Source organism: Sinohyriopsis cumingii, unplaced genomic scaffold (assembly GCF_028554795.1).
Source record: "Sinohyriopsis cumingii isolate HCF-2022 unplaced genomic scaffold, ASM2855479v2 utg000663l, whole genome shotgun sequence".
Taxonomy (NCBI): domain Eukaryota; kingdom Metazoa; phylum Mollusca; class Bivalvia; order Unionida; family Unionidae; genus Sinohyriopsis; species Sinohyriopsis cumingii.
Window position 1 is genome coordinate 1,404,576 of NW_028315922.1, and position 27,226 is coordinate 1,431,801.

At 36.2% G+C, this 27,226-nt stretch overlaps 1 protein-coding gene across 1 annotated transcript in view; it reads left to right on the forward strand.

Annotated features, from left to right (window-relative positions):
• The window catches only part of LOC149773334 (mannosyl-oligosaccharide 1,2-alpha-mannosidase IA-like), an 80,882-nt gene extending 57,416 nt beyond the window's left edge, over nt 1-23,466 (forward strand). Inside the window, exons 7-11 of the mRNA XM_089946432.1 lie at nt 1,571-1,686; nt 4,113-4,221; nt 4,964-5,068; nt 13,126-13,298; nt 21,530-23,466. Of these exons, the coding sequence (XP_089802558.1) occupies nt 1,571-1,686; nt 4,113-4,221; nt 4,964-5,068; nt 13,126-13,298; nt 21,530-21,748 (722 nt within the window). The 3' untranslated portion in view covers nt 21,749-23,466. The remainder of the gene's footprint in view (nt 1-1,570; nt 1,687-4,112; nt 4,222-4,963; nt 5,069-13,125; nt 13,299-21,529) is intronic.
• Nucleotides 23,467-27,226: the final 3,760 nt, after the last annotated feature.

The window sequence follows — 27,226 nt, forward strand, 5'->3', positions numbered from 1 at the left end:
CTCCAGAATTAAAACAGTTGTGCTTAGATTATTTCATTGTCATTGAAATTTCAAAGGTTTGTTGAGATTGAAATATTTAAATAACCAAGAATTTTTACAGGAGTTGAAACTTACTTTTAGAGGAATTGTAGAACCTCTGAATTTATTTCAGTCTGAGCATGAACTCAATTTTTGTAAATTATCTACTTTTGTGACTATAGGGTCAGGGGTCCCAAACCTAGATCATCAAAAAACAAGCTGTAAGGCAGAGTCTGCCATGTTGAAATTATGCTTGACTGGTTTACTAGGCTTTAATGAACTTAGCTGTTAAAATTTAAGAAATTGTTATGAGTATGAAATTATTAAAATAGTGAGAAAGCCAAATTGCCAAAACAAAGTGCATACTCCAGCAAGGCTGGGGAAGGTCTATAGGGATCAAAATGTATATCTAGTATTTACAGCAACAATGAATTTCTTAGCAGTATTGGGACTTCATTTAAAAACTGGGGCCCCGTGTGGCCGAGTGGTCTAAAGCGCTCTCCGTCATGGATCACTGCCATCTCACCTCTGTCTGCGTGGGTTTGAGTCTCTGGCTCGGCCAATGTGGATATATGAGAAAGCTTGCCGGTAGCTTTTCGTGGATCAGTGGTTCTTTCCGGGGTTTTCTTGGGTTCTTCCTCCACCATTGATACTGGCCGCCATGTATAGCCTAACCTGTGCTGAAAAATGGCGTTAAACCCTATAACAACGACATTTAAAATCCTTAAAATAACAATGGAGAGATTAGCTAGTTTAAAGTTATGCTAACAGATTGATTTAAGTAGGGTGAATATAAGCAAGACAGCATGTTTACAGAGAATTTCACTGGACATGTTTTTGGACAAATAATGCTTTTTGTACGAAAACAAAACTTCATTTAATACCATGGTGAATACACTTGAGTGACTTTTAGAAGTAGTAAGAAGCCACAGGTTATTTAGGAAACACCTTGATATTGACTATGTTTTGTTGTTGTAGGGTTTAATGCCATTTTTCATCACAAGATAGGCTATACATGGCGGCCATTGTTAATGGTGTAGGAAGAAACCGGGAAAACCCTGGAAAGAACCACCAACCCATGAGAAGCTACCAGCAAGCTTTTTCACATATCCACATTGGTCGAACTCACGCAGACAGAGGTGACATGGCATTGATCCATAACGTTGAGTGCTTTAGACCACTTGGCCACTTGTTGCCCCCGATATTGACTGTGGAAAGCATATGACTGTTTAATACATTACTTTAATCAAGGAAACTTCACTGAGCAGAATGGCTAATAAGACCAGGCAACAGCCAATTAAAGTAATCATTAGGCAGGTATGACTGTTTATTGGAAATGCTTAGTATTCAAAATTTATTTTCAAAACCTTCTGGACTGTAGACTAGCAACTATTGAACACAAATAGTAGTTGGATGTGGAAATGTGCTTGTTTCATGCTAATTAGACGGTGGCAATTTTCAAATTTTGTATCAGCTGAATTGAATAAATTTGCATAATTTTATTGATGCTGAATTTGGATAATGCTAGATATCATCATACCATATTTTTCAGAACATGTGGCCATTGGTGCTTTGGGAGACAGTTTTTATGAATACCTCCTGAAAGCTTGGTTGCTGTCTGGCAAAACAGATACCACTGCCAGACAAATGTATGATGAAGCAATTAAGGTGAGTGGAAATACCAAATCATATGAATTTCTAAACCCTTCAAGGAGAATAGTTGATTATTAAAAGAGATTTTCAAAGTGGCAAGCTAATGGTAGATTGGCAGGCTTTTGCTTACCTGTCAGTCCTGTCTAAAATTTAAGTATAGTTTGTAATGCTGCATTTTGAGGCTTGAAGACAGCACACAGAATATTCACAAGAATGGAATTTTGCAAATTGCGAGAAATAACAGTTAAAACCTGTTTATTCCAAATCCTGTGTAATTTCAAGATTTACTTCTTTGCAGCCACAATTCATTCTTGCCATTTTACAAAATGTTAGTGCAATGCATTTGTTATGCAAATTCATTTCACATTATCTAGAAATTTTTACACCCATTAAATGGCTTAAACCACTTGGCAAAATAGTTACTATATAATCATTTTTCTGGCTGAGAAGTAACCATTTAATGCATTATAAAAGTTTCAAATTTGTCCACTGATTTGTAGATGACCCAATAATTCATGGTTTTGAGTCTTACCACTTTTACTCCCTATAAATTTTCATTAATCAGAGATTCTGGATTCCTGAAAGACAAATCTGTTTCTCTGTGGTCCTACAATATAGCACATTCATGACTGGTACCTATTTGGCACACTGAGACACTCTTATCAGTCATCTATAATTGGTTCCATTTTAGGATGTCCTAATGAATGTTATTACCACCTACTCCCATTAAAATAATCATTCACTACATGGGTTGTTTATGACTCAAGGTGACTTGTTGAAACAGATAATTTGAGTAAGTTATTATTAACTCTAATTGGTTTTATTTTAAAAGGCATATTGCAAAATCTGCTGCAATAGCAAGACTTGTGCAAAGTTGTCTCTACAGTAACACCCAAGCTATTCCAAACTGGTAAGCTTAATTTGTTGAATATAATCAGCAGTGTTGACATTTATGGAATTATGCATACAAGAAAATGTTGAATGACAAGTTTGCAAGTGAATAAATACATAAATATAAAAAATATCTTTTAATGTTTTTTTCAAGCTTTTGTGAAAAGTTGCCTATAATTATTTCTCAATAGCACTTTGGTTATTTCATTTCATCACCAGATTCAGTAGCATTCATTTTCAAAAGATTGTCATTCGTTTAGCAATACATTCTAAAATAAATATGGAGAACTGCAATATTTAATTTCAGAACATAAGTAGAACATTCTATTTTTTTGTTGATCCCAGTAAAGACAATCTTTCTAGTCAACAAGTATAAATTTCTGCAAACAAACTTCTCCCACTTTTCTGACCCCAGTTTGAACCCTGCCATTATTTTGCTGTGTTTTACTGTAAATTTGCAACAATTCTTTATATTCTTAGCAAGTATAGTAATCATAATTCCAATCTTTAAATTGTTTGTATAACAGATGCTTAAAATCTGATTCCCAAAAATTATAAATGCAATAATTTTTTTAATAGTACATCTTAAAGGTGGAACTTGATTTTTTCCCTTTATCATTATAGATTGAGAGAAAATGTTTCATTAAAATCACAATATAAAATTAGGTATTTGTGTCAAAGGAATATGGTTAACTTCTAAGTGGGTTACAATTAAACTTTCTTTAAGGCATTTACAGTGATTACCATTACTAAAGAGAAGGATTTTGTTCTTTTTTTCTCAGACAAAATTTTATAGGATCATTTGACAAGATCCATTCGATTACCTTTTTAGATAGCTAGTTGCATTTAGTATGTTTAAGTTAGTAGAGACCGGCAAAAATTTGCAGATCAAATAAGGCACTATTGCCCATATGTTTTATGAGTTTTGCATGACATCATGTTTGTTTTAAACCATGTTCATTTTTCCATGTTGTAAATGTATATTGAGATAGGGATTATCAATATACATTGTTTGGGTAGTTTCAATGTTTGGCAAGCACAAAGGATGAATTTCTAGATAACAATTGAATTTATGAGTGGTCATTATTCTTGCTGGATTTATTTAATGTATTTAATTACATGTTTATGTGTTTAATAACCAAAACAATACATTATTTTCAATATAGTACAAAAGAGAACTGGATAAAAAATAATGAAAACCCTTTACTTAGCATAGGCTGCTAAATTTGGAGTACAGATGACGCCATAAAATTGAACATGTCAAACAAGATTGAGCTGGTCTGATTTTAATGTTTATATGATTATATACCATGTATACTCAAGATGCATATATACTGGCAGATCTGGTTCTGTGCACTTTGTTTGGACTAATCAGTTGAACAGACATCATGATCCTGAGCTATCAGTGCATTATTCTGTATTAGATCAGGGTTAGTGATATTTACAGTTGGATCTGAGTATATACATATGCAGAATGCATTTTTGCCTTTACTGTACCATACATAATGCAATAAATCATAGGAAAGAGCATGATTTTTCTTTATTTACAGGCAATGGAAGTCAGACTGATACAGAAATCAAAGTCAGGACTTGTATACTTCGGAGAACTAAAGTCGGGCAGAATAGAGCATAAAATGGATCATTTGGGCTGTTTTTGTGGTGAGATTTTGTTTAGTCAAAACAGAAAACGAAGCCCTTGCTTTTTATGCTAAGTAGTACAGTTATGTACCACAATGTTTCACCAGAAGTTCTCATTATACAAAAGTAGTTCAAATTCCCATTTTATTTTTTGACTGTGTCGATGCAGAATTTCATGTCATTGAGTAATATGACAGAAGTATTCTTGTTCATTTTTGATGATCCATATTTTTAAGGCTTACCTCTAAATTCTGTAGTGAGCTTCTTTTTGCTGTTTTCCTTTCTTATTATTATTTTTTAATTTTCTAGTAATTCTTGTTTGTGTTATTGTTGGGATTGACATATTTTGGAACAAAAATATCACTAGAAACTGAAGGTTTTCAGCTTGGCATGGGACCTATGGAATATATCACTTAGAACTGAAAATCTTTCAGCTTTGCATAGGACCTGTTGAATGTATCACTAGAAACTGAAGTGGTTTCATCTTTGCAGAGGACTGGTGGAATACATGGCATAATGTTGATGATTGGCATAATTAAATGCGCTCAATACATTTTGAAGAAAATAGAGATTTGTGACAATTAAATTCAGTAAAAATTTTGGTTTTAATAATATAGATTTGACACATTTTAAGTTAACTTACTGATTTTTTTACCCTCTTTAGTAAAACTATTCAGTAAATATCATATGGTCTAGTTCAAGTCATTGTGCAGCACAAGTCAGAAACACATGATAATGTAATGATTTTTCATGTACTTTTCAGGTGGTATGTTTGCCCTAGGTGCAGAGGGATCTGATAACAAAGACAAGTATTTACAACTAGGGGCTGATATTGCCAACACATGTCATGAGTCATATATAAGAACAGGTACAGTCAAAAATAGAAGTGTGTGCAGTTTAAATTTGTAATGATAGCAGAGACTTAATCTAACCATCTCAGTCATTTCTTAATATGATAAAGAGCATTTTTATCACATGTCATCGTTAAAGTGTTCCTTAAACTCCCCAATCCAATTTGATGTGCTACATTTTATATAACCCTTTACCTCACAGAGCATAGTGACAAAGTGCAGCACGCTACAAATAGAACACCTGTTACCTAGTCGACCGCATATGCATAGGCCTGCCTGTGAACTGTTAAGCAATGTAGTGTATGTTACGTTTAACAGCAGTTTTAACCATTTTACATTTTTGGTACGCATTGATTATATGTGGAAAAATTTAAGAGTAAAGTCCGATTGTTATAGCTGTATAATTATTTTTCACGGAAGAATTTCGTATGTGCTTTAAAATCTTGAGAGAACTCGTTCACCTTCATGTCAGTGAGGCCGCATGACCAACCGTAGCTACCATTTTCCATACTCGAAATTTACATGTTTTTTGTCTGCGTCTGTATCACTAAGTCATCTGAATTTGATAATTTATAAATACTAATTGCTGCCTACATCAATATCAGAGCCTGTACCTAAGTTATTGAATCTTTCATAGTTGCGATTCTAATCATGAAATCCGTGTCGGCCATTTTGGAGTGTGGAGATTATGACCCAGTTACTTTAAATAGCAGATATCGACCAGTGCATAAACAGTGACCACATGATCTGACATAATTGTCATTCGCAGAAATGAATGTAGTATCTAATAGGGGAGGTTTCCCCAAAGGTGGCGCAACGAAAACCAGCTCAAAATGGCTGATGTTTACAGCAGGCGTCAAAAGGCGCTTCCATGCGAATGGAGTAGAGGCATCCAAAGACACTTGCATGAGGTAAAGGGATAATTATATCTGTCATTTTGGAGATAAATTGTAATCAGTTATGTCCACCAATGCAATTATTAATTGCTGCCTCTTTGTCTAACTAGATACAGTCTGCCTTCATTATAACACTATCCATAGTATCCCTGGAGTAGAGCACCTGAATGCGAGACTACCTTATAAATGTAGTCCATGATACATATAATTTTGCTAACACTTAATAAAATAGGATCCATGACCGCTCTTGCCTTATAACAGAACTGTGTTATAATGACAGGGTGTTGTAATCAGTTATGACTTGCATATTATAGACAGAAGTCAATGGGTGGCAGTACTGGGGGTATTAAAGGGCACAGCACAGAAGGATGAGGACATCATTAGTTTGCACGCAAGGGTTCAACACCATATCACTTGTTGGGGAGCAAGATAAAGAACAAACAACAGACTCAGTTGCCATCTCACGTATCAGTTTTACAGACCAGCTACATGGATTAATATCCCATTCCCCATTGCAGCCTCAAGAACTGGACAACATCATGCCAGCCAAGATGGCCCTGTCATGCCACAACTGAATTCTGCCATACACCTCTGATTGCAGTGAGACACAACCACAAAAGATTATACAGTGTCAGCCATCAAAGGAATGAGTTCATCTAGTTTCATGAACCCAGTTTATGCAGGCATTCTCAAGGATCAGTCTTACTTGCATAGTGCTGCTATGCACATCCTGCACATTGATGCCTGCCTTAGTTACTCAGTCCTAGAACCCAGTTTCATGAATTCAGATTATACAGGTGCTGACATGTATCAGTCTAACCCGCATAGTGCTGCTAAACACTTCCAGTGTACAATGCCCAGCTAGGTGCCAAAATATCCAAAAGATGCTGCTTCATTTGTTTTAAAGTCTTTGCCATTCAGAGGGAGCCTTTACAGCTTATCTTCTCCCACTCTGAATCCAGTCCCATCTGTTTCTAGAATGTCTTTAACAAAGTGGCCCATCTTCTTATAGCCAATGCTATAACAGCAGCTATAAACTTATAGCTCATGAAACAAGATGCAGTGCTTTCTACCTGCACCTTTCTTAAAGAACATCATAAGGTCAAGTTACACTCATAGCCTTTATCACCTAACCTGCTGTTTTATAATCAGGTAGGTGAACTTTGCAAACAAGCCACCAATGACAACAATTTCCCTCCCTCAAAGTCTTGGCTACAGCGTGGGGTTTGCAAGGCTATCAGAAATACATTTCTGGGATGTCCCTATAACACAGGCCACTGTGAAGCAGTCCTATCAAATTTACAACCATCAAAAGCTGCTGTTCTCCCAGAAAGTGGACAAGATGCAGAGAGGGAGAGATCATTTTTGCCAGCATTTTTCCATATGATGGCCTCTCTTTGTAAAATATGACATCTTCATAATGCCCTTATTCTTGAATCCAGGTAGGGGGAAGGCTCCAGTCCTTTGCTACCAAATTGGAAAAGATTTGCCATGATGATTTATGGATCCTACAAATGGTTTCTGAGCAACTAAGTATTTCTTTCAGTGTACCACCCCCAGGATTCGCTCAGCTACAAATGTGGCACTCTTTGCCATGTTATCAACCTAAGTGCACTCAATAAACTCATTTGTTCCCCTGGTTCATTTTGGAACACCATGATGGGCTTGAAATACTGTTGAGTTGAGAGACTATACAATCAGTGTGGACTAACAAGATGCCTAGCTTCATGTTCCCATTCACACAGCTTCCAGGAAGTCCCTGTGATTCGCCTGCAAAGACTACATTCTACAAAACGGTAGGTGAGTTATATCTTTTTGCAAGACATGATATATCTGGTTGCTCTCCTTTTCAACCTGAGTTTCCTTGTCAACAAATACATATCTGACCTTATACCATTTCTAGATTTCAGTCATCTAGGTATGAAGTTCAACACTCGAGTAAACAGGGTATGTCCCCACTGGAGCAAGCATTAAAATTCTGTACAATGGTGGCTTTCTTGCTTATACAGGACAATCCACCTACCAGAGAATTCCTTTGTCTACTGGGTTTGCTCAATGTGGGAGCAGACACCTTTGATCTAGGTCACCTTTTTATGTGCCCATTACAAATGAATCTGTTGCCCAGATATAAGGCAAGACTTTGCCCATTGAATTAACTTCTCACAATCAGCACAGTATGAGGTTCCATCTCAAAGAGTAGGAAACCTCACTTGGCTCAGAGTGGGAATACCTTTGCAAGTACAACTATGAGAACTCAAATCTACTTCTCTGACCACAGAGGACTGAAGGGCACACCTTTCATCATTTCAGGAATCTGTTGGAGTGTGTCCCCGTAAGGATAATTTATATATCAACATTCTCGAGACGAAAGCCATTTTGCTAGTTTTTATGGTGGCAGTAGAATCTACATGAGAAAGGAGTTCTCATTCTGTCTGACAACTCCACATTGGTGACTTACCTCAAACAGCAAGGTGGAACCAAGACCCATTCATTTGCATTCTTGTCTGAGATTTTATAATGTGTAGTTTTCAAGGACAAATCCACCTCAGAGTTCATCACATTTCAAGCCAGCTAAAAATATTAGCATACTCTTCCCAAAAGAATCAACAAATACAAATGGAATGGTCTCTGCATCCCCTGGTTTTCACTCATATAATTGTGACCATTGGGATTGACCAATTGTGGACCTATTCATGATTAGGTGGAATGCCAACTCCCAGCCTTTGTCTCACCAGTCCCAGAAACAATGGCCTGGGCAGTCAGTGCTCTTCCTAATGATTGGAATGGGCATGACAGACACACTTACCCTCCACTACCACTGATTTCAAAGATGTTACAGAAAGGAAGAGAGTCAGAGTGTCACCTCATCCTGATCGCTCCTCTCAAATGGAGAAAAACTTGCGTCAACATCCTCATCGATCTTGCAGCAGAAATGTGCAGGAAAATTGAGATATTCCCTCTGCTCAAGCATCTGTGATGTCATGGCATTTCATCCCAACCCAGAGTTGCTGAACTGGCATATATGAATTTTATTAAACAAGCCCAGAGGAACAAACAGTCCTCGCGACCAATGGAAGAGAAATTGTTCTAACAAGGTGGCCCTCCGCTTGAAAGTAAATGGAAAATCTTCACTCAGTTGGGTGCATAAGAACACATTGTACCACTGCAAGCATCAATGCCTCATATAATTAACTTGCTGCTATGGCAGTTTTATGAGAGAGAGCACCAGTGACAGAGGCTACCACTCCACAATCACTGGCACTCTGTGTCATCATGGAAGCAAGGATATCAGATAAAACAAAGACCTAACATTTGCTCTTTGTCCAGAGTGGAACCTATCATGGGTACTAACCTGGCTGGACAAGACACCATTTGAACTGCCCTCAAGAGCCTCATTGGTTCACGTCTCAGAACAGCAGACAGAATCAGCAAAATGCATGCCCCTTTAGTGGACCCTGACTAAATGCATTTCAGACAAGATGGGAGAGTATCATTGATCACTGTACCTGTTTTCGTTGCCAAGAACATACTTCTGTTCATGTGGACTTTTGTAATAAAATTCCTTTCTACTCTGTACACTTCATCTCAAGCTCATCTACAGAACTCAGTGTGAACTCTTAAGTGGTACTTAAGAAGGACCGAGCCATTGTTTTGAGGGAGATCTTGCCTCTTTTTAACCTCACAAAGGAAAAGGACAACATATCAGCACAGATATTTTCATCCTGGATAAAGTGGATTATTTGTTCTGCATATTAGAAAACACCCCAAGACTAAATCTAGTTGCTTCACATCACAGCTCACAAAGTTATAGTAGTTGCCACAAACATTGCATTGGAGTAAAACTGTTCTGTTATTATCCATACTGTGGAGTCCACTTCTCCATCTTTTATACAAGAGATCTTTCATCCTAATAGGTTCAACTTGATCTGTGGGAAATAGCCATGGTGCAGTAGGTTATCCTCTTGGGTCATGCGACAGCTTCATAAAGACACAGCTTTATGACTTGTGTTGAATTTATGGGAGGGAAACCTTTTCCCTTTCAAGACCAGTCCTAAATATGAGTCCATTCTCCAGTCAGCTTATCAAGAAGCTGTCTCACATACCTTAGGGACTTGAGTTGGTCTCTACAGGGTAAAGGGATGTCTTTGCCTCGACCTCTTACCTATTCTCATTATTGTGATCAGGTAACATATTTGAAGAAGAAACAATTTTTTTCTTGTAAAATGTTTCTTTGATAATACTTAGCCAGTCATAACATACATACATCCATCCAGCCTCCCCAAAGTTAAATCCATAGAGAGAGAGCATGCCTTCTGTTCCAGGAGTAACTAAAGAATTCACAGGATTTGGTGCCAGTCATGTCAAGGGTAGATAACTCTAACTGCTACCTAGATAGGCAGATAACTTTTAATATTTTGTTCTGGAAGGCCTGATTTTGTGAGATAATAGTATTTCTACTAAGTAATTATGGTTGGTTTAGTATTAGTGATTAAACATATTTTACTAGAAAAAAATGGTTTCTTTTAAGGTTTGTGAAAATGTTTCAGTAATCAGTTTCATTTAGTTTGTTAGGACTTGCATAAAGATTCAATTTTTTTGTGTCTTCTGTCCATTTAAATTATTTGAGAGGCAGCATTGCTTCAAATAGTAAGAAGAACATTAAATGTCCAGATTGGTTGTGTTTACTCTTAGAAATCTTTTCCTTTGACCATGAAGATCGCTCCGGTAGCCTAGTGGCTAGAGAGTCTGCCTTGGAGTCTGCCCCGTCAAAGTCATACCAAAGACTTATAAAAATGGTACTAACAGCTGCCTCGTTTGGTGCTCAGCATTAAGAGGTTAGTGTTCGGACTGGTCGACCTGGTGTCATGATAATGTGACTGGGTGGGACATCTTGCTACATGTCTGAGGCATGATGCCCCAGTGCTAGACATCACTATAAACTGTCACACTGCAGACATCATAGCAATATGACTGACATTTTTTAAAAGCTATGTTTAAAATCTAAATCACACACACTCCTTTGACCATGTTTGTTGGAAAGACATACATTGAAGAGGAAATAAAGACAGTCAAACAGTCTGACATACATACATACATACATACTGTAAAATCACTAGTATTTGTGGAGGGCTATTTTATATACTGTAAATTCACTTCTTTTTTTGTGAAATACCAATTTATTGGATTTTGTGATTGCTACAAACTACAAATTTAAAAACCCAGTGACAAATATTCATCTTTTGAGACATTAGGATTCGTTCCTGGTTATGGGTTCCATTTAAGTACTCATTTCAACATTTCCTTTTTTGTGAAATGACAAATATTGATTTTCTTGAAAAGAGAATTTACAGTATCTATCAATCTATCTGGTGGCAATACTGATAAATACCAATGAAGGAAGTTTTGTCTTGGGAAATGCATGTTTTAGTTCTGTCTTTTAATTCAGTTTCCGTTTAAATGCTGTATGCACTCTTGCATTCAAACATGAAAAAAGTAAATCAACCATCACATTTATGTCGTGATTCTGTGAGAACATAATTAAATGCTGTGTTTTAATCTCCAACTTGCGGAAGTATTTGTTGTATTGTTGCACTCAATAAAAAGCAGACCTGCTTTGTTTTGTCAAGTTAATTATTTTTTTTGTCAAATTAACTAATTGGGGCAGAATAAAAGAAAAGTTAAAGAGCATGGAGCTCCCACCTGCATTTGAGGTCATGTGAGCTCAGGTCAGCTCAGGGCTGACACTGTCAAACACTGTCATAAATATTATTATGTATGTAATATAAATTAAACTAAAAGTTAGACTGCTCATTCACAGGTGTGATCAAAGATAGCAAGGCAACCAAGAAAAATCAGTACTTGAGTTAAAAACTTTGTTCATTACAGAGAAGTGAGTTTGTAGTGTACCTAAAATTCCAGAATCTGCACTCTGAGATTTCTTCTTCAATGAAAATATATTCCACTATTACTTGCAATGAAATCGCAGTTGCAATATTTGATTAATAGAACAATAAAAACTTTAATAATGTTTTAATGTTGATGGTTGTATCATGAAATAAATGCCCCTGTTCTTTTTTAAGAAAACGGAATCTTGTTTTTTTGTGAATCAACAACAGCAACAAGAAATGACATAATTCACTGTTTTTCACATGTGATGATTGTTGAAACCAGTTGGAGTAATGTTCTTGATGATATTTCAGAGGTTGGGTATCTTGAAAAATAAAGATAATATGTACATAAAAGCAAGCAACTTAAATAGCAAAAGCTCTTTTTAAAAATTATTCCCAAAGCTATTATAAAATGAGTATTCAGCCATTAATTAGCTCTGTTTCCAACCCCATCCATATCCCCATTTTCACAGTTGCATTTGGGGATATATATAAAGAATGCAAGTCATATGGTGAATAACAGTCCTTTCAAGTGCACTGGATCCAGTAAGGGATCACATGTGTCAGGGATTGATTAAGATAAATGCAATAAACTGACAATGAGCAGTGCAAAAATAATCATTGATTCCTTTTCTTCTGTACAGAAGCCTGGTCACAGAACACTTCTTCTCCCCTGGCCACATTTTCAGTGATACAACACTTAGTGTAATTCTTTACTACCCCAACTGGAGTTCAGAAACCAGGAAAGAAGAGGAATCTTAACTGGATATGCTGCCTTAGAACATTGAAACCAAGCAGTTTAAACCAAGAAGACTAGAAAAAGACAGCCATGCACAAATAAAATTATCTTTTGCCACTGAAACATTTTCTTTTAAATAATTCTCTAAATTTGCTTAGTAGTCTGTAACTACTCCTGTAACAATGAAATATCTGGGATATAATTCGCACTTACATAAATTTATGTAAAGCAACATGTCATTATGGCTGATCGATTTATTGGTCAATATAAAATATTTTCCGGCATCCTCAGTAAGTTGAAATAAACTAGCTGAAACATAATACATGTAAAGGTTTAATTCCTGAAGAAACAGCCATGTAAAATTTTGCAAACACAATGGTTTTTCTGTTTTATTTGTTTGTCTTGTCTGTGTTTTGTATTTGCCCTTGTAAAAGACTCATCAAATGTCGAAAACACTCAGGCTACTTAGAACTGGTCTTGCACTGTTCGTTGTCAGTTTATTGCATCATATCTGTTTGTATAATATTATTTGAATATTTTGCTTTCAACAGCAACCCATCTTGGTCCTGAAGCATTCCGCTTTGATGGTGACACAGAGGCAAAAGCAATACGACAAAATGAAAAATACTACATTCTGAGGCCAGAAGTTTTGGAAACCCACTTTTACATGTGGCGATTGACGAAAGAGCAAAAATACAGAGATTGGGCATGGGATGCCGTACAGGTAAATGATCAGTCCATACTATATATTTTACATTGGTAATGGTTGGGTATCTTCCTAATTTTTCATCAAAGTCATATTCATGTGAAGTGAGAATATTTTCATGGGTGTTACAGTATGTTTACATTTGGATTGAATATGGTATGTAACATTTATTCATTTGTTTATATTTCACATAACCAAGTTGCTCATTTGTTTCCATTTCCCTACAAAGTTGATGGATTCATTTTATACTTGGGATGGATCATTATTATCAACAACACAGTTCTCATTTTAACCACAGAAAAACAAAACTTGAATGTTCTTGTAACAGACATTAGTAAAGTATAATTCGGACCCCATATTGAGATGCAGGAGTTGTATAGTAATCACTATTTCCATGCATTCATCAGTCAGTCCATTTGCACTTCTTGTAAACCACCAGCAACCTTTATACAGAATTGACTACCATTTAGCACGGGAGTTGATTATTCATGTTGATGTACCTTGTGCTTCATCATGTTAGATCCAATATTCATGGAGTTGTTGGGCTTTTTCATTCACTTTTAAATTTCTGCTACAACAGATGCTGGTAACTTGTATAGCTCTGGAACCATTCAACATTTTCTGTTTTTTGTCTACATTGTTTCATAGAGTTAGATATGCTTTTTGTGGACTTTGTCTTGTCAGGTCCATTTTGGATACAGTTATGGCTCTTGACAGTTACCTGCATACATTATGCTTGGAACTGTCACTGGTCAAGAACTATCCAACATACTCTGGTTGAATTTGTTAAAAATATTATGTCTACATCTAGATGTATGGATTTTGTTTCATCTACTATATATTTGGACAGAGTTATGTCCCATTTTGATCAGGCTGCTTGTAATCAGCATAACCATTTAACTTATTTTTGACGTGAATATCATACATAGATTTAGATGTCTTCTGGAGTTTTTGTTATCAACAGCATTTTGGATGAAGTTATAGCCCTTAGTTCCAGCATTCCAATGTCATCATTGAGAGAATTCATGCCATTTTCTCCTTCAAATAAATTCCCTGATCATATTGGTATTGAGGACTGCTACTGTTCAAAAATCTAACCCTACTAAAAAAAAAATTAGTTGTCTTGTTTATCTATATGATATAGACCCAGGGCAATAACTCTTGTCATTACTTCCCCATTGTCACCAGATTTTAAGTTTCACTCATACTGTCAACATGATACAAAAACAACTCTGTCAGTCCATACCAATATTGCATGTGAATTTTAACAAAACATCCAGAAATTTGGATTTATATTATGTATTAATCATTCCTCTACATTTGTTACATTGCTTATGGAATTTCATGAATTGGTCACTTTCTCAAACTTTATCTATTTAGACTACATGGTACAACAAGCTATCATTATTGCATGTTCATGGCTTTGCACACACTGCCTATTGTTTGCTTGCTGCATTGGTAAATTATTCTTTTTTGTTTTGTTTTATTTTGTTGTTTCAATGAAAAATATTGACAAAGTATAATGAACAATTTCAAGGCCAGGGAAGACACATGCCTTGTGTGTAAAAAGTGGACTTCATTAGTACCATCCAGTGTGTGCACCACATGGTCCAAGAGCATATAGACAATGGTTTTGCAGAAGTTGACCAGATTCAAAGAAAAGAGGGAGACTATAGTGCAGTTATTAAATTCCAGGCAGATTTATCCCAATTTTGTTCCTACCGGTAATTATAAAACAATCAGGGAGTGTGCCTCCCATATCTAGGCAGCTTGGTAGCCATAAGTCTCTACCCCCGTCCCACATGGCCTTAAGGCCTGTAAGTCAGGTGGATTGGGTTTGTAATGGATCCAATAGTTCCATCATGTACTACCAATATTGCTTTCCAAGATCATCCAGTCAAGCTGGCCAACCAGCCAGTCCAGCCATCTCAACCCAAGGATATTACTGAAACATTCACTTCTCCAGGCCTATGGCTTCTTCTCTCTACATTTATGGAGATTTAATGATAGTTCTGCCCATCATATCATAGCTACAGGTACACACATTTACAACTAGTGACAGAACTGTCTGTTTCACCAGGCATAAGGCTACACAAGCACATTTTTGATGGTGATTTTTGTGGTCTGTCAGTCTAGTCATGCCCACACCTTCTGCATGACCAGTACACTGGCAAACTAGCCTTCGGTATAGGTATGAGACATTCATCCAGTAGAGCTAGTTTACTGTATGTTCATCACTTACAAATAAGGAAGTTACCATAACTAACATAGAGATGACAACATTGATTCATCTATACCACTCAGGATGGTTTATTTGGATATGGAGGCAGAACCATAGCTGGACATTACACACTCCTGTATAACAGCCTTACTCAGATCCAACCACAGAGTGAACTGAGTTAGCTATAGGCCTGTTTCAAAAAATATACTTGTCAGTTTCCTCCCCCTACCACCACAAAAGACTTTAAGGTCAAGGCTTCGAAGAGACTCATCCTTCTGCCACCTCCCCAGTCAGTAAAGGTCGGGGGATTAAAGACCATCTGTCGGTAAGAGTATGTGATCCAGGAAGTGTTACGGCTTTCTTTTCTGAAAGTCAGCTGCCAGCAATGTTCTCATTGCACTGTTACAAAACACACACTGATGCCTTCCATACTGAATACCTGGCTCTAGATAAGAATTTAGCAGCTGTCCACATGTCTACCCCACTTATAAAGTGGACAAGAGTGAGTTCATGGCAGATCAAAGCTGGAGTAAAATATTGTTGCCATGTCTTCAATATTAGACTTATCCTCATTATCATTTTCCAACTAGCATCAAAAGAAGTCAGTGAGCATGCTTGAGAGGCAATTGTCCAGATTGCTTGTGTCATTAGGAAGGCAACTTCCATGAGAAATGCTCCTACTGCCTCTGTGAATCTTGACCTGATAAAATGTTTCACATGTTTGGATTCCATGTCACTCAAGCCACATCATACCTTTGCATTATGGATGAGGTCATTTGGCTTTCCATTACTATTTAGGGGCAGATTGAAAATATTCAGAAGCAGGCAGCTCAAGCGCTCACCATTACGGATCACTGCCATCTCACCTCTGTCTGCATAGGTTCGAGTCTCAGGTTCAGCCAATCCCACATGTGAGAAACCTTGCCAGTAGCTTCTCATGGGTTGGTGGTTCTTTCCAGGGTTTTCCCAGGTTCTTCCTCCACCATTAATACTGGCCGCCATGTATAGGCTATCTTGTGCTGAAAAATGGCGTTAAACCTTACAACAACAACGACAAGAACTAATCCCACAACTCGCCACCACCTCACAGTGGAGGGATGATATGCCACCAAAGGAAAAGGGATCTTTTATCACAGATTTAGTTTTGATCCCATCTTATTGCCAAGAGGCAGTAGTTTAGGAGGCAACCTTACGGAGGTGGGACAGAAACCAAATTTATTCACCTCTAAGCCTCCTAACTCATAGTGCTGACTTACTGACTCCACCACCAACAGGCAGCCTATCAGTGGTGCTAGATTCTTGCAATTTCAATCTCGTTCGACCAGTCTATTTCTTCAAAACTGATTTATGATCAAAATCATTTTTGAGTGGCTTCAGATTTATTTACCCAACCCCATCCTGTTTCTTCCTCACCTCTTCTAACAGATGTACTGTCAGATCTGGAGAAGATTTATATTCTACAACAGATTGATGGAGACTGAGAAAACCACAATTTCAGGGGTTAGAGGTATTCGTTTCTTTTCCTTATACAAAAAGACCAAGACAGATTGAGGTCAATCATCAGCCTGAGTTGCCTCGGTCAATGCATTCTTCTGCCAAAGTTCAAGATGGTGATGGTAAGATCAGTACAGTTATCCATCAAAATAGACAAGTATGCCAACAGTCTCGAGCTGACCAATGCATAGTTTCTCATCAGTATCCACCCAGCATCACAGAATTTCTTAGTTTTGCTTTACATGACTAGGTTTACCAGTTTTATGTTCCTCCATTTGGTCTCAACCTCATCTTGTGGCTTTTTAACAATATCATTGATTGTGTCATCACCCTATTACTTTCAACTTCATTGATAGCATTGAGGGCATATATGGACTACATCCTCCAAAAACGTAAGGTTAAGTTCCATTTTTCTCATGGGTAGAAATGATCCTCTGTCCCATTAAATCATCTTGGAAATCTTGTAAACGGGGAAAAACCCAACCTTCATCCATCCCAGAGATTTGTCCTTCTGAGTATGAAGTTCATCACAATCTGGTACAAAAAGGATCATCGAACTTGTCAGTTTGTTTCGATCAGGACATGGATTTGAGCAAGAGAGTTCTTCAGCTCAATAGATTATTCAGTGTGGCAGCAGAATTGATCCCAATCGACTGTCTTTTATGCACCCCTTACAAAAGACATTGCTGACTCAGTGGTGCTGATTTTCAAGTCCACTAAATCAGAAAGTCAGGATTGCAAACAAGGTCCAATCATTCATGAGTCAGTGGCACAACATCAGCTGGCTCACAACAGGAGTTCTCTGGAGAAGCCCCAAATTGGAAGCGTTAGTACAAATACCATAACATATTGATAGGTAACCCACCTGATAGCAGTCTTGTCCTTCATGCCTGGCTCTTGTCTGGACAGCCTTACAAGAAAAAGAATTTAGACTTTTGACTGTTGAGATAATTTCAAGCACTGGACTCAAGATGCTTATAATGGAAAGTTTTCAAGGACTAGTGCTGAGTCATTAACATTATCGTTTTGAGTGCCTTAATCCCCTCAACTATCCATATTTTGTCTCTGGCTCTACAAAGAGAAAATGTTGGCCCTTATTACCATCAAAGGCTACTATTCCATGATATCTGATACAGACATCATTGCAGAAAAGATATTGCTCATGATAAAGATTCATCAGTCCTTCTAGCCAGTTTTGATTTGAATCTGTCAAAATCTCCCAACTTGTTTTCAAAATGGAATCTGTCCTTGCCTTTAAAGCATGGCTCAATTTAGATAAATTTGCACCTTTAGCCTGAACCTCACTGAAGCTACCATCACACAAAACATGGTTCCATATGATCTTAGCTTCAGCATGGTGGGTGAGCGTATTACATAGTACATAGATTGATCTAAACAATTTTCAGTTTAGGTCAGATTGGTTCTCTTGATGCAACCAGGCTTTGCGACCCAAAATTGGTTGCTGTCATTGGGCAGTGAGAGAGTTGTCATACATTCCCTCTCTTTGGTTGACATGTTGAAAGCAGTGGCCTTGCAAACTCTGTCCATACATTTACATACTACTTGAAGTGCACAGAGTCAAATCATGGCATACACAAACAACTCATTCTCTGAGTGAAGACCAGGAAGCAGAGTATTACCACTCAAGCCCTATCTTCATGGCTGGAGCGGGATTTGTGCTAACTTTGAAGTCTCAAAAGATCTGCCACATGAGAATTTCAGCTGAAGAAATTGGATCAATCTCAGGGAGTCTCCATTCTGGATGGAACATTCCAATCCAAGACATAGTAGAATCTTTTAGCTGCCATATAGCTTTAGTTTGCAGAGACAAATTAAACTGGTGAGTCCTGTTGCAATAACCCAGAAAACAACCAGTTGCAGCTAAAGCCAACACAAACTCTTAAATTCGCAGGTATTGCCAGTGGAATTTTGTTGGTAAAAAGAACTTGTTCATCTTCTTAACATGATATTTGGGTCATATAGGGATTCCAGCATTTTATTCCCTGGAAATATACCTATGTTATAGGTAGAATGCTCAGCATTCCCATTTCCTATTACCTACTCTCTTAAAGGAGATGTTATCAATGAAAATATTTGATGGAGAAAGCAAATTTTCAAGAAAAGTCTCTTTCTCCAAAGAATACTTATACCTAATCACAAACCTTAAAAACCCTCTCGGTCACCTCATCTTGCTGACATCATTTGTATTTCACTAAGCTTAACAACTGGTGACACCTGGTGGCAGCAAGGGAAGGGTTAAGTGCAAGAGTTATTGCTCTTTCTGTATGTGATATAGACAGGAAAGAATTTTTTTAATTCTTTTAGTAGTGCTGGTTTCAGGAGGTAGCAGGCTTAAATCAGGATTGTATTTGAAAAAAATTTACTTAAAATTTTGCTTTCTCCTAGCTTTAATTTTCCAACACAAGTGGGGTCCCTGGTTGCCAAGTGGTATAAGGCACTCACCTTTATAGATTGCTTACATCACACTCTGTTAAAATGCATTTGGTCTTGACTTGACCAGCATTGGTATATGGGAAAGCATGCCAGGAGCTTCCCATCCCAGGGTCCTCCTTGGCTTTTCCTCTGCCAGATATACTGGTTGCTATGTATGTTCTCTCATACGCCAAAAATGGTATTAGATACCAAATTTCACAAACTGAACTCAAGTTCCTTTGTTTAATTATGCACAAAACAAATTTAAGTGTACAGACCCTTTGCGATGCATCACACTAATAATGCTAGGCCTTGATGAGTTGGTTGTTGTTGTTGTTGTGGGGTTTAACACTATTTTTCAGCACAAGATAGGCTATGCATGGTGGCCAGTATTAATGGTGGAGGAAGAACCTGGGAAAACCCCAGAAAGAACCACCGACCCACAAGAAGCTACTAGCAAGCTTTCTCACATACCCACATTGGCCGAATTCTAGACTCGAACCCACACAGAGATAATATGGCAGTGATCTGTAACAGAGAGCGCCTTAGACTACTCAGCCACTCAGGGCCCCTGATGAGTTGGTAAATTTTATATTAGAAGTCATTGTTACCAGTTTATCAGCTGCTGGTTTACTGGACTCTTCCATATTATAATTAGGTACCAACCACATTCTCAGTGCCTTGCAGAAAATGCCATCTGCTGTAAGTTTATTTAACTCAATTTAGTCTTTTCTGCATTGGAGAACATTTGAATGTTGCTATAATTATTATTTATAGTTTTATGAAATATCCTCCATATTTGTTTTCTTAATATATGTATAACATCACAGATCAGTTTTACTTGAAACTTACTCACAAGTACCATTTGTAATCTCTTATACATCAAGTCCAACTACAAACTGCACAAACCTAGATCTGTCGTTGCATAATATGCCAGTGGATCTTTGCAGTTTCTTAGAAGTAATTAGTAGATCAGACAACATAGACCCATCACATTATGTGATGGGAGATCAGGATCTGTATTGTTTGCAGTGAGACTTAACTTTTAAGCAGATAAATGTAGTAAATATATATATATATGCTAGTTGCATTATTATGCCTTGCCAGTTTATGTACCAGCATTTTGAGAATTAAATGTTTACATGAATATTTTCAGTTTCAAATCTTTTTCTTGTGTACATTCCAAATTGTCATTGGTGCTTCTGCATATTCCAGTCATTGATCTGGCTCATTAGTACCCCATTTATATCACACTTTAGCTTGCACCTGGAAAATGATTGTATACCAGTCTGAAAACCTGGTATAATGTAAGAGATGAATTTTTATTTTGGCATCAGAGATTCACTGTTGTTGGTTTTCACTGGAAGATATTCTTCATGCAGTATGCAGTTGTTCTGTGTGATATTTGATTTTACATTTTGGCATTAAAGAGTCCCTGTTGTTGGTTTCACTTGAAGACATTCTGTGCACAATATACACTTGTTCTGTTCTTTTACAAAAATGACAATGATCATAGGGACATGTTAAAGGCTTCTGTGGAAATGGTGAGAGAGAATGCAGTAGAGAAGAAATCCAACAGTGTAGCAAAATTTGATGTCAAAATCAAGAATCATTGCTGATGGGAAATGGCTGGGGAAACAAGTTCATGGTTAGCTACAATACCATAGCCTCAATTAACATTTTGGATATGCCCACAGCAGGTAGGGGTACTAATATTATTGCTAAACAATAGTGTGAAATTAGAAAATTAAAGACTGTGTTCAATTTACTGTCAACATGGATCTTACAAAGCCTATAATTAAATCTGCTAGACCAGGGAATTTGCAAACATTTATCATGGTCAGCTTTCCCAGGACAGGTTTACTGGAAAACTGAACTTGCCCTTGGAAAATTTGATCTTGCCCCAAATAATATCCCAGTATCATTGAAAAGATTACTTAAAAAGTGAAAAACAGTAAAGTAAAATAACAAGTTCTACATAGCCAAATGGGGCTTAGGCACCCCCCACACTCCCAGCCTTCTTTCAGCATATAAATAACTTAGCAAGTTTTTAGTCAATAATCTCAAACCAAGAGCTCAATATTTTATATATATATTTCAGGCACTGGAACAACACTGCAGAGTTGAAAGTGGATATACAGGCATCAGGGATGTTTATCAAATCAATGGCCAGCAGGATGATGTACAACAGAGCTTTTTCCTGGCAGAAACTTTAAAATATTTGTATTTAATATTCTCAGCAGATTCCTTGATTCCTTTGGATAAGTGGGTTCTTAACACAGAGGCGCATCCATTCCCTGTCAAATATGGAAAAAGATAGGGAAAAATTGTGAACTTTTAGTTAATAAATCATTGGAATTTGTGAATGAATCAATGATTGCATGAATAAGTGAATGCATTAAAAAATGCTTTAATGAATGAATGCATGAATAAATAAGTTCTTAAATGAACACAAGTAATGCATAACAATCACGATGACAAATGTTTCAATTGATTTATATTAAAAGACAGTGGAACCTCATTACAAGACTGACATGATTCAGCCTGTCAGGCAGTTTCTAGAATTAAATTTAATAGGTGATTGGAAAATAATCATTGATGCCTGTTTTTTTGTGGAAGTTTCTAGAAAATTTAATGGCAAATAGAAAATGAATCATTAACTACTCAAAATCAAACTTATTTTGAATATATTTTCTGAGGAAACTTTTTTATCTATTACAGATTTGATTCATTAGCAGATGAAAATCCAACGTATAATCTAATGGTTACTTGCCATAATCTCTTGGTTCATGAGTAATTTTGGTGTGGCCAGTTGAATACAAGGAAGAAGAATATGTCAGTATAAAAAGGCAAAAAAAGAAGTAACAATATTGAAATATTCATTATTGGAATTTTCAGTTGCTAAATTTTCAAATAGGATAAATATGAAATTTTCATTGCAGATATATTTAAAAAGTTTCTTCAAGGTAGGTAATGTTTACTTATTCATCATTTGGCATGTTTCTTGAAATTGCATAAAAGGCTGAATCCTAGTGGACTGACCAACTCTAATCTGCATCAAACAGTACACAAGATGGATTAGTTAACTTTTCTTTTCAAAATCATGGTAAATTATTCTTACACTTTTAAGTGAAATAAAGTAAAGAGTTGTTAAAAATTGGATGCTTTGTTTATGGTCATAAAACTGCCTGAAATACAAAAATTTAACTCCTGCTTAGGGTTCAAACATTATTTTGTTCTCCAGTTAAGGTTAAGATCACAGAAACTCAGGATTTTCTTATTGTTTACAGATGTTTTGCTTTTTACTTAATTTTAATGATACTGAAATACTCTGTGGGTTTATTTTATAAATTCACCTGGTCAAGGACCAAGTTATTCTATGATATGACCTTCTCTTCAGACTTCATTTTTTTAGCAGATTATGGTCAAATTTGATGCAAAAGCTCACTGATGAGTTAAGATGAGCAACACATGAATATATTAATCAGGCATTCTTGTATGTTATTGGCTGACTATATAAAAACTGTAGAGGCCATATTTTTTAATAGATGGTGATCAGTCTTTGTCCACAAGTTTAAGTAACTCAGATTTTGGAGAAGTTCATTTGTGAGTGACATCTGTGCATATTAATGGGGTATTCTTTCCTTTTATTCGCTGACATTCTAACACTGTAGTGGCCGTATTTTTAACAAATTATGACCAGTCTTGTTCCACAAGTTTATATAACTCAGATTTTAGAGAAGTTAAGTTGCGAGTGATGTCTGTGCATGTTGATGAAGCATTCTTTCATGTGTAAGTTGGTGTATGAACTGATTTAAAATCTGAATGATATCTGTACATAGTAATGAGCCATTGGTCAATGTGATTGAGTCTGTGAACACTCAGAAAGCTTTCCTTTTCAAAGTCCCATTCATCAACTTATAGCTATGGCCTTGTGAACTTCACACTTCTGGATAGAGGAACTCTTTAAATGTGGCAGCACAGAAACAGAATAGTTCTCAGTTTTTGTAATATGTATATTAAAACAATCTAGTAGCATACATTTATTATTCTTCTTCTGTGTCTTCTTTTTCTTTTCTCTCTTTCTCTCGCAACTTGATTATAGTATTGATGGAAAGTTAAATTATTGGGTTCTGATGTAGTTATTTATTGAAACGGAGGATATTATATATTACATAGTAGTGCTTGGTATAGTGCATAAAGTTACTTGTCAGTTTACCTATTAAAGAAAAGTAATAGAAGTAACCTTTGACAAATACGTTTGAGAAGTACTGGTTTGGGGTTGTGCAGAGTTCTTTCTGTTGCAAAGAAAATTAAAATTCTTAAAACATATAATTAGTATTTTTTTTTGAAATTATAATAACAAGTGGTGATAATATTTTACTGCCAGCCCAGCAGTTTTCTGTTTATTGTAGCTTCTATATTAGTAACTACAGAACTGAGGCTGTGATGCACTAAGACCTTTTCTCTCCCATGTGACAAAAGTTATCTAAGGATATTATTCTTCACATGATAAATCTCTTTTAGACTGGGGTAGCTAAGTTGATATGGCACCTATGTCATTCACCAGGCATCATAAATGCATATGTGTTAATGTTCGGATAATATGCAGACATTGTATGCACATTTTCTTTGTCAAAATATTTTACAGATGGTGGGTGGGGAAAATGTTTGTACCAGAGATTAGGCAGCCTCATCTTGTAACCTTACATTAACATCAGCTATCTTGCCCTAAAATGTCATTAATCTTACAGGGGAGACAACAATGGAGACCTAACCAATGAAACGTTTATCTAGTATGAAGCATTGCTGTAGATTTGTGTTTTAAACTCTGTAGATAATCAGAAAATCCTAATCCATCTCATGTACAGTAATTCTCCTTTGATAAACTCATACTCAGTGATAAATCCAGTTCCTGTAGAATTTGTCAATTTATTATCTTTACATATTTTGTTTGAGTTTTTTATTTTCCAATAATATGCTCTTTCCAAAATATTTACAGGTTAATTCCCCTTGTCTAGTCATAGAACAAATAAGGTACATGCTATATGGTATAAAGGTACCAATTGCGCAAGTCCAGGTGGGCGGAGCTTAAGGTGTATGGAACATTGTATTCAGAATTAAAGAACAAAACTAGCTGTGATTGGTGCATTATGTAAGACTTGTACTTTCTGTTTGGCTTAAAAAAAAGTTGAGCCTCTTGGCAACATGTGAATTTGTGTTAATTTCTATCTAGATCATATTTTGTATTTTTTATGATTTTTTTAAAATATGGTACACATGACTGAAAATGTGCTTGTTGTGACTAGATAACTCTTACCCCTGTCTAGTTCCAGTAGAGTTATCTCTCTTAAATGCAATGGAGTACCTGGTTATGTCATTGTCAAATTGACAATCTAGCATTGTTCTATATGACAGCGTGTGACATGCATGCCCAAGTAGGACAGAAAGTATATTTATTTCACAAAACATTAGCATTGAGGTATATGGAAAAACAATTGGTACCGTGATACCTAAAGGAAAGAATAGCCTCACAGTGTTTCCATAGAAACGCATACATGTGGGCGGCATTTATGAACTATACTAGTTTGATGTAGGAAAACAAATGTGTGCCGAACACTTTTGGTCAAATATTGAAAGTTCTTTAAGAATAAAATGTATAAAATCTTTAGAAAATAGCACAAGATGGCTTTGGATGGGGACTTTTGATAACTATAGCTATGATAGATATAGACTTGTGTTACCTGATGCCTTTATGTATGTGCTGTTACCTCCTAGATTGGAATGCATGCAACAAAATAAGTTATGTAAACATAATATAGTTGATTTTGGCCAAATATTGGCTATTGTACCTGCAAAAGATGAAAAATCATGTGTACAAAAACAACTATCTTATTCTTGTAAGGCATGCCATAAACCAGGATAGAGAACACTCTAAGTACACTTGTAGATAGATCACTTGTACCATGTGGGATGTTCTGGCATGAGTAATTTTTAGGTAATTTATTAAGGATTTGGTATTCCTTCCCATTTTGATTTGAATTGTCCTGCTCTAATTGTCCCTTTTTTTTTTACACTCTCCTGCTTTGAAATTGTTCATGTAGTTAGTTCAGTTCTCTTGCATTCCCTTTTGTTGAAGTAGCAGTGAATACCAACAAACAAGAACAGTTTCCTTAAGTCAGCATTTCCCATTGGCACTTGTATAAGCCCAATTATAATCTACTATTGACTTTCAATTAATCCTATTTCTTTCTGTCAAGCTGCTCCTGTGGAATTTCCATGTTTGGTCCAACATTACAAGAATGATAACCATTTTAGTCACACAGTGCGTATTCATTCCATTCAAATCCACACTGTTCTTGAAACTTTGCATCCCATCGCAAGAATCCAAATTGGCATGAGATGATATCTGCATGGTTATGGAAGGCTGCACTCTACATGCCGGCATTGTAGAAAATATGAACTATGTGATATGAAAGAGCTGCGTCATCTTAGAAATTAAAATTACATGACTCTTGAGGTCTCCACTAAACATAGGAGTCTAAATGTTAGGTTCTCACTTTGTCAGTAATGTATTTTGAGATAATTTAATTGCAATGAAGTTAATACAGGTTGTTGATGAACTCATCTATATTACATGGATAATGTATTCAAGGTTACCACACCTTATGTATATCATTCAGTTATCTCCCTTACACCAGTCATAACATTTCAAGGAAATAAAATCTCACATTTTCAGTGACTGATTATGAAAATAAAGAGAAGATTTGTGAAGTATTATATTAGCCCTCAATCTTGACGCAAATGTAAGTAGAAGCAATTTGATAATTTCTCACAGTAAAGTTTACAAGTTTAAAAACTGATAAGGTATGTTCTGCTTGGCTCTGAGATAAGTTTCTCTCTATCTTATGCCAATTATTATTAAATTCTTATGTAGAAGAAATATACTTTATATGTATCTATATTATCTAAATTATTCACCCTTTTATATTAGATGGAAATGGACACAACTTCACTTGAAATTTGGGTCCTGTAAGGGATGTTATAGCACAGTTGCCTTTGGGCTGTCCTTGGACCTGTTGGGCCCTGCCCCATATATTTGTCCAAGGTAAGGTCATCAAACTTTCACTTCTCATTTTTCGCATTGCTGATTTTGCCACCTTTAATTCCTTTATCATAAGCTACCTCTCCCTTTTAGATAAACACTTTCCTCCTGTTTTTAACTCCATTTGATGTGCTATACTTAGTGTTTATATTTGGCATTTTTCTGTATTTTATTCCCCTAATTTCACCTCCCAATCCAAACATAACCACTTAGAAGCTGCGATTTACTATATTTGGTGACTGACTGGCTTATTGAAACAATTTTATTCACATTACAAAGGAGGAAAGCTTACTATTTGTGTTACAAAGAGGATGGGTAGGTGGACCTTTGTGTGAGGACTGGTGGTTAGTGACCTCTTGTATCTGTAGATAGTGTAAAGTGGTCAAAGCTTATACTTTATAATAAGATTGGGTCATGTCCACCTGTCTCTGATGTTAAGTTCTGCACCTACCAAACAAATATAAATTCCTTTCTTTTAGGTGAATTGTACATTTTGAAGTAGGACAGGTGCATACTATTTGGTACATTGACCTTTGACCTAGTTATTACATAATATGATATAATGTGATTTATCCCATATCACCTATGTGAAGTTCAATAATTGCTGATATGAATAAGATACAACTCATAGTTGAAAGAATTCATTTTATTTCAAAAGATGATTTTGATAGTGAAGCAAAAGTATGAAAACAA